We start from the raw sequence: 14,022 nt of genomic DNA, 5'->3' as shown, positions 1-14,022 counted from the left end.
ACCCCCCTACATACACAGAGTTAAAAATAAAACAAAACGTACATTTAACAACGACAATGACAAAAAAACCCAAAAAAAACCCAGAGAGACTGCCGGTGAGCCGCAGCTGCAGAACACAGCCACGCCCCCAAAAATTGTGTGTCTACCTTTGGTGTAAACCAGCATCTGCAGTTCCTTGCTGGAGGTAAGATGCATGTGTTTCTCACACTTAGTATAGGTGTGGTTGTAATGAGGTTTTGTTTTAAAGCAGGTATAAAAGTACAGGAATAAATTGTGAAAAGAGGAAAACTGCACACATAAGGCAGATATGCTAGGATCTTGTAGGTAGGAAATGCAGATGCTGGTTTACACCGAAGATAGACACAAAATTCTGGAGTAACTCAGTAGGACAGGCAGCATCTCTGGAGAGAAGATGCCGCCTGTTCCGCTGAGTTACTCCAGCATTTTGTGTCTATCGTAAGCTAGGATCTTATTCTACTCATTGCATTCTTTGCCATTTTTAACCTTTTAACCAATCAGAAATTCTCATAGGAGGGAAATGAAAAATGTGTGAGGAGGATTACTATCCATCTTTAAGTAACGACAAAGAGCAGTGAGGTGATTGGGCATTTAATGCAAGCCTTAGAAAATATTTGTGAAAAACTATCAATGTTCTGTAAAACAGATGTTGCTGCAAATGTTATTCAGCTGTAGGATATTCAAATCACTTTCGTATGATACATTTAGTTTATAGTAAAAAAGACTTTGAAATCTTTTTGAGCAGTGTAGCGCTTGGCCATCAGTGAACATCTTATTGCCATTGTACCACAGATGCCAGGTGGAGAAGATTCGTGAACGAGTCTTGCTCGAAGGCTCGGGAAGTGTCAGCTACAACCCAAAAATACCAGTGACATTTCTCAGCACAGATGGCAGAAGATGAAATCTGAAAATATCACAAGCCCATGAGGTTTTTCTCAGTGACGCATTCAACAAATTTAAACATTGCAAAAACTGTGCAACAATTTTCAGAGGCCGCTAGTGCAACTTTACCGCATGGAGAATGTGAAAAACCTGTGGAGAAATCTCATGTTGCTGTAAGAAATTCAGAGAGAGGGGGGCAAAGGGGGTTGAGAAGGTGGGGGGGGGGGGGGGGGGGGAGGGAAGATCTTGGTTATTAGTTGTTCACACACTTTGTTGCTGGAAAACTAGTCAGTGAATTTACAAAAGGGGAGGATGAAATGGTATTAGTTTATCCCGGCATTTTGCACAGCTTCTGTGCGAAACTCCAGTACAATAAGTATAATGCTTGGGACAAGGTTTACTTAGTTCGTAGCTTTACATTGGCAAAGGAGCATGATTATGAACTACTTGGGGATAGAGTTTAGATACGACAGCTTGAACAACAAATAGAATGTAAAAATACGAGAATTTAGTTGGAAATGTTTCAAATATATGTTCCTCATAACATCGATTAACATTCAGTACCATTGATAAATTGGAATGATTGGCAGTGACTAATGTTAACTGGGGTTGAAAATGAATGTCTTGCAATCAATTTTGTAATGTTGTTAACATTTTATTGTTTATTCAATTTATAAACACAAGTTAACTGAATTTCCAGAGTTAAATTTTCTTTGCTCCTGCTTCTGGAGGCAATGTTGGATGGTTCAGTCACAACAAACAAAAGAAAAATGGCACCACCTGGCTTTCAGGAAGTAAAAACAATTTTCCATCCATTTAAATTAATAGACATTAAATTGGCCCGGCTCCATAAAGGATACGAATTCCTCCTTATATAACTTGACTGCATTCTCTGGAGAAAGGCTATTCAGCAGCCTCATGCACAAAACATGAAAATCCAGAGTTTTAAGATTAGAATATATGCAAAGAGAAAATGTACTCTTCTGAAAGAACAAAAGAGTAAGTAAGTTGTATTTTTTTTCCTATGCAAGTTGTATAGTTACACAAAAGAGTTGCAGCCACACTGGACCAAATGGCTTCAGCCACATTGCAACAATCCACAATTAGAATTAAATGCAAGACTTTTTTTGGATAGAAATGTTTACATTTATGGTTTTCCAATCCACTGGGACCTTTCCAGAATGCAGGGAATTGCAATTTAACATGGATGCAGCATACCTTCATGTGAAAATAAACAGGGTTACTTTACAGGAAACATAGAATTTGCTGTGAGAAATAAAGAATTACAAAATTAAAGGTGTTCTGCGGCCTCTCTCACTGGTAATTGTGACGAAGCCTTAGTTCCTTTCAGCTGCCGTTTAAAACAGCAGTCATTCTCAATCAGTACAAACAACATATTTGCTGAAGGGATTTAACACATGACTAACACAATTGAAATATTAATTAATTGTCTAATGTTGAAACTTACAAGACTTCACCTGTATATGTAATGCCTTTTACCACCACTTCATAAAACATGTTTCTTTCCTTTGGAAAAGTCTTTGTTCTCATAACTTCAAAATTCGAAAAAAAATCGTCTTCATCCCTGTCATTGGGTTATTCCCATCATCGAAGCTCACAACCTCTTTGCATTTTCCTTTCAGCTCTACAAAGTAATCTGGGCTTTTGGTAGGTCATAGCATTTTCTCTTTTGCTGTGTTCCCTCCAAAATAGTCATAGAGTCATAGTCATAGAGTGATACAGTGTGGAAACAGGCCCTTCAGCCCAACTTGCCCACACCAGCCAACAATGTCCCAGCTACACTAGTCCCACTTGCCTTTGCTTGGTCCATATCCTTCCAAACCTGTCCTATTCATGTACCTGTCTAACTGTTTCTTAAACGTTGGGATAGTCCCAGCCTCAACTACCTCCTCTGGCAGCTTGTTCCATACACCCACCACCCTGTGTGAAAAAGTTACCCCTCGGATTCCTATTAAATCTTTTCCCCTTCATCTTGAACCTATGTTCCCTGGTCCTCGATTCCCCTATGGGCATCTACCTGATCTATTCCTCTCATGATTTTGTACACCTCTATAAGATCCTCCCTCATCCTCCTGCTCTCCATGGAATAGAGACCCAGCCTACACAACCTCTCCCTATAGCTCGCACTCTCTAGTTCTCGCAACATCCTCGTAAATCTTTTCGGAACCCTTTCAAGCTTGACAATATCTTTCGTATAACATGGTGCCCAGAACTGAACACAATATTCTAAATGCGGTCTCTCCAACGTCTTACACAACTACAACATGATCTCTCAACTTCTATACACAATACTCTGACTAATGAAGGCCAAAGTGCCAAAAGCCTTTTTGACCACCGAATCCACCTGCGACTCGACCTTCAAGGAACCATGCACCTGTACTCCTAGATCCCTCTGCTCTACACCACCCAGAGGCCTACCATTTACTGTGTAGGTCCTGCCCTTGTTCGATGTCCCAAAATGCAACACCTCACACTTCTCTGTATTAAATTCTATCAACTATTCCCCCGCCCACCTGACCAATCGATCCAGATCCTGCTGCAATCTTTCACAACCACTCACTTTTGTATCATCAGCAAACTTGCTATTCTTGCCCGATATGTTTTCATCCAAATCATTGTTAATGTACATAAATAACAATCTTTTCTCCCTTTTTCTCTTTGCAAGAAAAGATGCAATTGTTGTGCAAACTTGTAAGTGCAGCACTACTAAGGGAACTTAACCCGTTTTGTTGCACCGAAGTTCAAAAATGAATTGATGGTCAACTGTTTCAATCTAAGCCTAAGCAAATGATTGATTCAGAGCAAAATTTTAATTCAAAATCCAAATACCTCATTTGCTTTTTCCCCATCCAAATGCTGGCATCCAGGCAGTGCTCTGAGGCTAGAACTCTCAAAGCATTATGCCATTGTGAGAAAATTGAGCGTTTTTATTTGGTGTTTTTATTTAGATGTTGCGTGGATGGAGAAAGACAGTGTGGAAATAAACACTCACCCACCGCTGAGATCCGATAATCAATTCGAGTACACGTCTGCACAGCTCGTATGTGCTAATGATGTGTTAATGTAGGTATCTTATGTATTTTTAGGTTGGAGCATGAAAAATGCAGATGCTGGGAATCCAAAAAACAAAACAGAGAATCCTGGAAATGCTGAGATCAGACTGTATCAGAGGAGAGAGAGAAAAAATTGAGGAGATCAAGGACCCTGCATTGGACGAGAAAAAGTGAGAAGACAAGTGTGTTTGAAGAGGAGCATGGGGAGAACAGAGGGAAAGTATATTCTTCCATCTTGGACAGTTGCAGCCACACGATGTATTATTGAATTTAACAGTTTCAGATAACTATCATTTTTTTAAATCCACCCTCAGTTTTTCCTGCACCCCTCTGTTTCAGTTATTTTAAATTTCTCTGACTGCCAGTTCTGAAAGTAAATATTACCTTGACAATTTTGGTCTGCACCCTATCACAAACCTTCCTTCTGTTCCCCCCCCCCCCCATTTATTTTCCTTTAAATGGTACAACTACCACTGGCAAAATCACCAAAATTTGCTAAAGTTTAAACATGTTGATGATTGGTCACGTTCCTCATGAGAATAAACCCGTTGACCCAGTTCACATCTCCCTGCATTTGCTTCTTATTCCACAACCAACTTCACAAAGGCCTGTAATTAGAGGGTTTTTCCCCCAACAGTATAAATGTTGGAATACTGGGAGAGTCATGATCGAATAGCAGAGCAGAATTGATGGGCCAAATGGACTAATTCAGTTCCTAGTCCTTATGGTCATATCACGACCAGTTTAAGTTATGACAAGCTCACGTTTATCTCTTTTTCATGCATCACCTGACCTCTCCTGGACCATCAAACATTTTTGAAGTTGATGAACTTTCGTTTGTGTTGTCAGTTGTAGAAGGGGTTTTTTTCTGTCTGAGATTGCAGCTTAATCTGTTCAGTTGAACACACTGCAACAATGGAGTCGCAGCGTCTGCCGCTGGGTCGCTTTGCGTTATTGCAACAGGCTGTGTGTTCCGTGCTATGAGGAATTGTAAAGGAATTGTGTTGATGTCAGTAAGTTAGACAATAAGATGTCAATAACTAGAGAACAACGTACAAAAAAAATCTGCAAGAGCAAATTGCAACTTTTATTTTCATCTTAAGTCACTTTTGAAACGATAAGCCATTGTGGACTAAACCAATTTCACTCAGGAACAACGAACATGTACAAAATTGTATGCATTATAAAAATAGGCTAAAACAACCTTTCAATTCTTATTCGGCAAAATTATTGCCTGCATGTGAATGATAAATTATATTTCAATTAATGGCCTGCTATGGCAGCACTAAGTGATGACAATTCACACACCCCTTTATATAACATTTACCACAGAGAGTTTAGAGGACCAGTACGGGGGGATGCATTCAGATCATTCATAACAACATAACCCAAAGGCTAGCAAGCCACAATATCCAGCTAATTTGTTCAATTAATTATAATCCTACTCACTCATATTTCAAAAAATACTTTATATCTCGATGTCAGACATTCTATCACAATTTGTACTGCACTGCTCCGTAATAGCATTTCCCTATCCTCACGTATTCATAGCATAGATTGCTGCAATTCAGTACCTAGCAAATTATTCTGGTTCCAATGACTGCACTAAAATACTAGCTCTAAAACTACTTAAAATATCACTTTAGTCACATTTCACAGAGTACGTTCTTGAGTTAAGCCAAATGTTTTTGCCGACTGAAAAGATGATCTTGATTCAGCTCCTTGTTTTTTAGACCATTAAACCATGCATGATTTACATTTATTAGGAAACAGTGCAATATTAGTACATCACATGTGAGAGGAATGGGAGGGAAACAAAAAAATATGCCCTTGTAAACCTGAGCAAAGGTATTTGCTTTCTTCCACTGGAGAGTGAAAGCCACCCTGTTGAACAGAATATTCTCTGGTGTTTGTTCAGACAGCTCCTCACATTTCCCACAGCAACCTGCTGAATTACACCGACTCCTACTCCCCTGCTCCCTCCAACTCTCCCAGCCACTCCTCCCACGTCCAACTGAGGAAAGTATTTCTTCTAAAAGTTTGATATTCACCTGAAGAGCTGCAGAGAAAAGTCTACAAAACTATACGGCACTTTATAAGGAGTGCCCTCCCGGCGTTGGCAAGTTTGTGAATTCGGGATCCAGGTATTTTGTTTGTTTGAAACAGTTGTTGCCGTATTACGAAAGGTTGACACATGGAGCACCACCAATTCACTGCATCACAGGTGCAATTGTACTGGTTACCTGCTCACGGTCAAATGTATTTTTCTGTAATCTGTTCATATAAAATACAGGAGTATGCTGAATTGCACATTTACCACAGGCCATTATACAAATAAATTGCCACATAATGTATTCGGTTATTTCCAAAAGGGAGTTTGACAAACAGAACAAATGTAAAAAGTATGCAGGCAGATAGGCTCAGGGGTAAGGAGGCTGGCATTTAGCAAAACTAACATGCTGGCTAGAAACTTGTCAGCTTCAGTATCATCATTCCGCTGCAACACTTTGCCGTTGGCCGAGCTACATCACATGCAGTCATTTACCATGCTGACTTACTTAGAGAGGGTGATAATGTAATTGTGCTTTCAGGTACCAGACCTTTAGACATCCTTAGTTGCAAACTATCACTGAAAACAAATGCAAATCAAAGCATTCAAAATGAATTTTAAAAGCTGCACAGTTAAAGAAGGATGGGCAAATTGAAATATACGCATCAATGGTTTGCTCTGGCACTTGTAGTCCTTGAAGAAATGCAAAAAATCTATTTGTATTTTTTTTAAAATTGAGAAGCTATGTCCATGACTTCAGCGAAGGCCAAATTCTTTCAAGTCACTGAGGGGCCGAGCAGAGTAGTCCCATTAATGATGTCTTCAGAGCAGAACAGGAGATTCCAGCCACAGAATTGCCACAAGGAACAGGAGATGGGTTGTTGTAATGCCTTTCTCATCATGAAGACCTTAGAGAAGCAGTCATCAGAGTGAAAATAGGGAACGAGAGGAAGAAATACATGAACTTGGAGAAATCTGAAAGAAATGAATTGCATATATTGTTAGAATACAAGTCATCTGTACATTTTAACTCTAGGCAGGCTCCATGCTTCGTTATAAGGCCAGGCCAACAACAACTCTCTCATGTGGAAACATCCCAAATACTACACAAAGGTGCAATCAGGCAAAAATGTACCTGGCAAGAAGACATTGAGACTAAAAGGGTGGAGATGCTAGTTTTGTGTCCGTTCTTAAAGGCAGCCAACAGAAGGTTAGGTCTCATGGGATCCAAGGAGAGATAGCTGAATGGTTAGCAAATTGGCCCCATGGAAAGAAGCAGAGGGTGATGGTGGAAGTTGCTTCTCAGAATGGAGGCCTGTGACTAGTGGTGTGCCACAGGGTTCGGTGCTGGGCCCGTTACTGAATGTCATCTACATCAATGATTTGGATGAGAACATACAGGGCAAGATTAGCAAGTTTGCTGATGATACAAAAGTTCGTGGTTTTACAGATAGTGAAGATGGTTGTGAACGATTGCAGCAGGATCTGGATTGATTGGCCCGGTGGGCGGAGGAATGGTTGATGGAATTTAATACAGAGAAGTGTGAGGTGTTGCAATTTGGGATGTCGAACAAGGGGAGGACCTCCACAGTAAATGGTAGGCCTCTGGGTGGTGTTGTAGAGCAGAGGGATCTAGGAGCACAGGTGCATGGTAGGTAAGGTGATCAAAAAGGCTTTTGGCACTTTGGCCATCAGTCAGAGTATTGAGTATAGAAGTTGGGAGGTCATGTTGCAGTTGTATAAGACGTTGGTGAGACCGCATTTAGAATGTTGTGTTCAGTTCTGGGCACCATTTATAGGAAAGATATTGTCAAGCTTGCAAGGGTTCAGAAAAGATTTACGAGGATGTTACCAGGACTAGAGGGTGTGAGCTATAGGGAGAGGTTAAGTAGGCTGGGTCTCCATTCCATGGAGCATAGGAGGATGAGGGGAGAACTTATAGAGGTATACAAAATCATGAGAGGAATAGATCAGGTAGATGCACAGTCTTTTACCCAGAGTAGGGGAATCAAGGACCAGAGGACATAGGTTTAAAGTGAAGGGGAAAAGATTTAATAGGAATCCGAAGGGTAACTTTTTCCACACAGGGGTGGTGGGTGTTGGCCCGTGTGGGTGAGTTGGGCCGAAGGGACTGTTTCCACACTGTATCAATCTATGACTCTATGACTCTAAGAGTGGAAAATAATGTGCAAGAGACAGATTTCTGGAGAAAGGGGTGGATGTAGATCCAGGGGAGAGAACAGGAATACAGATGAGCCAAGTAATCAATAGATTTAAATGTGAGGCACGGAACTTTAATTTTGAGACAACAAAGTAAATTTACTAGCACTCTTGATTGGAGTAATGTAACACTCCTTTAATTTTGCATGTTTGGGACTTTGGTGGTGCTGGGCCGGCAGATATTGCAGATGTGCCAGGGCAATACGGTGACGCAGCAGTGGAATCGATGCCTTACAGCGGTAAAACCCGGGCTCGATCCTGACCGTGGGTGCTTGTCTGTATGGAGTTTGTAGGTTCTCCCCGTGGCCGCGTGGGTTTCCCCCGGTTATACAGAATACAGAATACAGAACTTTATTTGTCATTCGGTACCGAGGTACCGAACGAAATTACGTTACCAGCAGTCACACAAAAAAAAAAAAGAAACACAAGACACATAACCCCAACACAAACATCCATCACAGTGACTCCAAACACCCCCTCACTGTGATGGAGGCAACAAAACTTCCGCTCTCTTCCCTCCCATACTCCAAAGATGCACAGGTAGGTTAATGTATGTAGGTTAATAAGCTTTGGTAAAAATTGAAAATTGTCCCTAGTGTTATTGGATAGTGCTAGTATACGGGGATCGCTAGTACACGGACTCGGTGGGCCGAAGGACCCGTTTCCGCGCTGTATCTCGAACTAAATTTCCGTCACCTCCAAAGTGATTCTACCACCAGTCACATCTTTGTGTTTTGCTCATGATTCCAGCATCTGCAGTTGCCTGTGCCTCAGTATTTCAAATAATTTTTTCAAAAAGACTACAAAGGGAATTCTTCCGATACGATGATTTTCCTAGGTTTGCACCCATGTGATCCAGAGTTCACACCCAAGGCCAAGAAAGTCTCTTCAATGTCTCAGGGTGTCCATTGTATTCTTTACAGGACAGGTTTTGTACGAGTTATCCTATTAAAAACTTAATCTTCCTGCGCTCAAGATGACATCCTTTTAATTTGAGCCATTCCTTATGGTCGAAACAAGGAACTGCAGATGCTGGTTTACAAAAAAAAATACACAAAGTCCTGGAGTGAAGCAGCGGATAAGGGCAGCATCTCTGGAGAAAATGAACAGGTGACGTTTTGTGCTGGGACCCTTCTTCAGTCTGTTGGGAATCGCCTTTCACTTTCTCCAAGTTAAAGGTATGGCCATGAGCACTCTCAAAGGCCCCAGCTATGCCTGCCTTTTTGTAGGTCAATGTTCCAGGTGTAAACTGGTCCCATCCCCAAACTCTTTCTCCGCTACATCGACGACTGCATCATGGCTGCCCCTTGCACCCGTGCAGAACTAGTAATTTAACTAACTTTACCACTAACTGCCACCCTGCCCTCAAACTCACTTGGACGATCTCTGACACCTCACTCCTCTTTCTTGATCTCTCTGTTTCCACCACAGGGGACAGACTATTGACTGAAGTCTACAACAAATCCACCGACTCCCACAGTTATCTGGACTCCTCTTCCTCCCATCCCGCCTCTTGCACCATCCCCTCCCCAATATAAAGCTTTTGGATATTCGAAGTGTAAATGTGGTTTGCCTCCTGCTGTCATAGAAAGATTCCTCACCTGCGTCTCCCATAGTTCTGCTCTCGTTCTGCCTCCCCCCCCCAGATGGAACAAGGATAATGTTCCCCTGGCCCTCACCTTTCTCCCCACTAGTCTTTGCATACACACATTGTCCTCCGACAGGGTGGCATGGTGGCATGGTGGCACAGTGGTTGAGTTGCTGCCTTACAGCGCCAGAGTCCCGGGTTCGATCCTGACTACAGGTGCTGTCTGTACAGAGTTTGTACGTTCTCCCCGTACCATGTGGGTTTTCCTTGGGAGCTCCGCTTTCCTCCCACACTCCAAAGTTGTACAGGTTTGTAGGTTAATTAGCTTTGGTAATGATTGTAAATTGTCCCGAGTATGTAGGTTCGTGTTAGTGTATGGGGATCACTGGTCGGTGTGGACACGGTGGGCCGAATGGACTGTTTCCACGCTGTGCCTCTAAACTAAACTAAATTCCCGTCACCTCCAACGTGATTCTACCACCAGTCACATCTTCCCATCCCCACCTCTTTCTGACTACTCTCTCTGCAACTCCTTGGTTCACTCATCCCATCCCACCCAAACCAACACATCCCCACGTAGTTTCCCCAGCAACTGCAAGAGATGTAACACCTGTCCCAATACCTCCCCCCCTGACTTCCCCCCAGGGCCACAGCAGTTCTTCCAGGTGAGACAGAGGTTCACATGCACCTCCTCAACCTCGTCTGGGGTTCCCGATGTGGCCTCCTGTACATCGGTGATACCGAGCAAAGACTCAGCGACCGTTTCACTGAACACTTGCACTTGATCCAAGGCATACTGGATCTCTCGGTTACTAACCATTTTAACTTCTCTTCCCATTGCCTTACAGAACTTTCTGTCCTGGGCCTCCTCCAATACCAGAGTGAGGCCACACACAAATTGAAGGAACAGTTTTGTTTTGGAGTTTTGGACAAACTGAAGGAACAGTTTTGTTTTGGAGTTTTGGAGTAACAGCACCTTATATTCCGCTTAGGTAGCTTACAACTCAACAGCATGACATCAAATTCTCCAATTTTAAGTACAGGTGCTCCTCAACTTACAATGGGGCTACGTTCCGATAAACCCATCGGAAACCGAAAATATCGTACGTCGAAATGCATTTAAATACACCTGATCACGTGGCCGGAAGTGAGCTATGGGTCGCTACCATTGCCTAGCATTTGCACCATTGTAAAGTCGAAATATCGTAAGTCGAAGCATCGTTAGTCGGGGAGCACCAGTAATGACAATCTCCCCTCCCTTCTTACCTCCCACCCCCCACCTATCTCCATCCTTTCTCTGTCTGGTTCCACCTACATTCCTTCTTCTAGCTTCATAATTCACAACTCTTTAATCCTGTTGTCTCAAACCTTCTGTCTTTTCATCTCTGGCCTTTGTCCAACCATCTGCACTTCAAAGCTACCCCCTCACCTGCATCATCCTATTACCTGTCAGGTTTTGTCTTGCCCCTCATCTCTTCCAGCTTTCTCTTCCCCTACCACAATAAGTCTGAAGAAGGGTCCTGACCCGAAACATCACCTATCCATGTTCTCCAGAGATGCTGCCTGATCTGCTGAGTTACCCCAGCACTTTGTGGGTTTTTTTTGTCATTCTTTATGGTCATTTCGTTGCTTGTTCTGAGGCTTGCCATTGGTACTTACCACAGGCTTTATTTGAAATGTTATCCAGCTTTTGTGTCCACAAGCTGCAGCTGAACGTTCACTGGCATGGGAGGACCTGCATACCCACCCTTGGATTGCATTTGGTTCTGAATTGAGCTCACCTGTGGATGATAGAAACAGTAGAGTCAGATGCAATTTAAATACTTTCGACAGGTGTGGGTAAGTTGGGCCGAAGGGCCCATTTCCACACTGTATCACTCTATGACGCTGTGACAACACTTGACCATCATAGCCTCCCTTGTAAGCCGTACGAAGATAACACTATTGGACTCACTGAAACATTCGTTTGTCCCATATTGGCAAGAGTGCAATGTGTGTTTGAGATACTTACCATGACTGATTACATTTGTTTTCATCTCATGACTGATCGGCTGTGAAAACATTGCCACCATTTTCTCTTTTGATTCTTATTAAGCCACTTGTGCACATCGAATTGGCCAAATAATGATGGTAGATTTCCAGGTTAAGAGAGTCAAGAGTGTTTACTTGTCATATGTAACAGGTAAAATGAATGGCACAAAGCCAAAGATTTCATTAACCTCTTTGAAGGCCCAAAACACAGAACAAGCTCTTTTGAAGAGATTGAGTGCCTTAAAGTTGATTGCCGTGAAGGATGTCTCCTTTTCTGAGGTTACCTTCACAATATTTGGTGACTGCTTTATCCTTTCGAGATCGAAGAACATTTTGACATTCTCATAAGCAAAAGAATAAGTGGAAGCATTGTCACCTTGTGTGATACTTGCAAATATTAAAATAAACCACTGATTTTCTCCTTTGATTTGTATCGAGTCAATTGCATACTTCAAATCGGCCAAATAATGATGGTAGATTTCCAGGTTAAGAGAGTCAAGAGTGTTGAATTGTCACGGTAATAGCAACAGAACAAGGACATTTGTATTTGCTGCATCTTTACAGTCTCATTAATGCAATAACACTTTAACCAATATACAGCTTTTTGTGTCTATCTTCCTAAACAAATATACAATAATCAATAATACAATTAATAATCAGTAATATTACATAACCAGGTGCAAGACTGAGGTACCACCAAAACTGTGCTACCATAACAGTCCATAGTAGATCATAGATAGACACAAAATGCTGGAGTAACTGGGTCAGGCAGCATCTCTGGAGAAGCTGTTTTGGTCTGAGAGTAAGGGGAGAGGGAAACTAGCCCTCAGTATAGATGGGGCATCTTGGTTGGTATGGCAAGTTGAGCTGAAGGGTTAATTTCCATGCTGTATGACTCCATGATGCAGTGATGTACTAGACATCCAAACATGCACCATTAGCCCAGTATTGCAAAGACCATGACTGAAGAATTCCTGCAACTCAAATTGTCAGCGGTAAGGGGATATTTGAACAAAATCCAATGTCCTAACTCGTCCATATCGAACAAGATGTCCCATCCAACCTAGTTCTATTTGGCCGCATTTGAGCCATATCCCTCTAAACCTTTCCTATCCATGTACCTGTCCAAATTTCTTTTAAATGCTATTCTGGTACTTGCCTCAACTACCTCCTCTGGCAGCTCATTCCATATACACACCACTGCAACATGGAGCACTTAAGTTAAAACAGATTACACTTCATATTTGTACTCCAGAAGGAAGCTTGCCAGTTCATATTCCAAATTTATTGGCTATTAATAGCAAATATAAAATCAATGCTGATCTTGGCAAATCCAGTTCAGAAAATCCATGTGCCACAACTTTATGATACATGTTTCATGCAGAAGAAGTGACGTTATAACTTCCAAGAGGCGTGGGCAACTTTCTCACAAGTTACTTTTTCCCACAGCCGACTAATACAAAAAACAACTGATGTCCCTGTTTTGCATGTGTCTCTTGTAAAGAACTGAAAGCATCATGCAAACCATTCTTGAGCCAAAAACAGCAATACATATTTCTTGAGTGTACAGGGAATGAGATTCGATAACTCTGTGGCTGTTTATTCTTGACCTCATGGTCAACACTAGGCTCATTTTTCCAAGGATGATTAATACATTTTTACTTCTGATAAAAATGTAGAATCAACTTTCTGGCTTTTCAGTGTTCAGTCAGAATCATACTGCACGGAAATGGGCTCTTCAGTCCAACTATTCCATACCGAAACAAGATGCTAATTCTAAGCTAATTCCATTTGCTGGCATTTGGCCCATAATCCCTCTGAACCTTTCCTATCCATGTACCTGTCCAAATGTCTTCTAAATGTTATCATTGTACCTGCTTCAATTAGTTCCATATATCCACTGTGTGAAAAAGTTGCCCCTCAAATGTCCTCCCACCTCAAACCTATGCCCTTTAGCTCTTGATTAACCCCTACCCTGGGAAAAAGACTCTGTGGATTCACCCTATCTATTCCTCTCATGATTTTATACACCACAATATGATCACCCCTCAGCCTCCTTCACTCAAAGGAAGAAAGTGCTGGCCTGCCCACTTCTCCCTGTAGCTCAGGGCCTCAAGTCCTGGCAACATCTCAATAAAACTTCTCTCCATTCTTTCCAG

General features: G+C 42.0%; 1 protein-coding gene across 5 annotated transcripts in view; it reads right to left on the bottom strand.

The window, feature by feature from the left end:
• Positions 1 to 5,061: 5,061 nt before the first annotated feature.
• Positions 5,062 to 14,022, bottom strand: part of cdc42se2 (CDC42 small effector 2) — a 156,944-nt gene continuing 147,983 nt past the window's right edge. For 4 of the 5 annotated variants that reach the window (XM_078396093.1, XM_078396095.1, XM_078396096.1 and 1 more), the window contains exons 4-5: positions 11,492 to 11,613; positions 5,062 to 6,999 (exon numbers count right to left, since the gene is read on the bottom strand). In XM_078396093.1, coding sequence (XP_078252219.1) covers positions 11,512 to 11,613 — 102 coding nt within the window. In that variant the 3' untranslated portion in view covers positions 5,062 to 6,999; positions 11,492 to 11,511. The remainder of the gene's footprint in view (positions 7,000 to 11,491; positions 11,614 to 14,022) is intronic. The other variant, XM_078396097.1, reaches the window with a different exon arrangement.

The sequence above is a fragment of the Rhinoraja longicauda genome, chromosome 3 (genome assembly GCF_053455715.1).
Source record: "Rhinoraja longicauda isolate Sanriku21f chromosome 3, sRhiLon1.1, whole genome shotgun sequence".
Lineage (NCBI taxonomy): Eukaryota > Metazoa > Chordata > Chondrichthyes > Rajiformes > Arhynchobatidae > Rhinoraja > Rhinoraja longicauda.
Note: the sequence above shows the minus strand (reverse complement) of the source record. Positions and strands in the feature narration are given on the sequence as shown.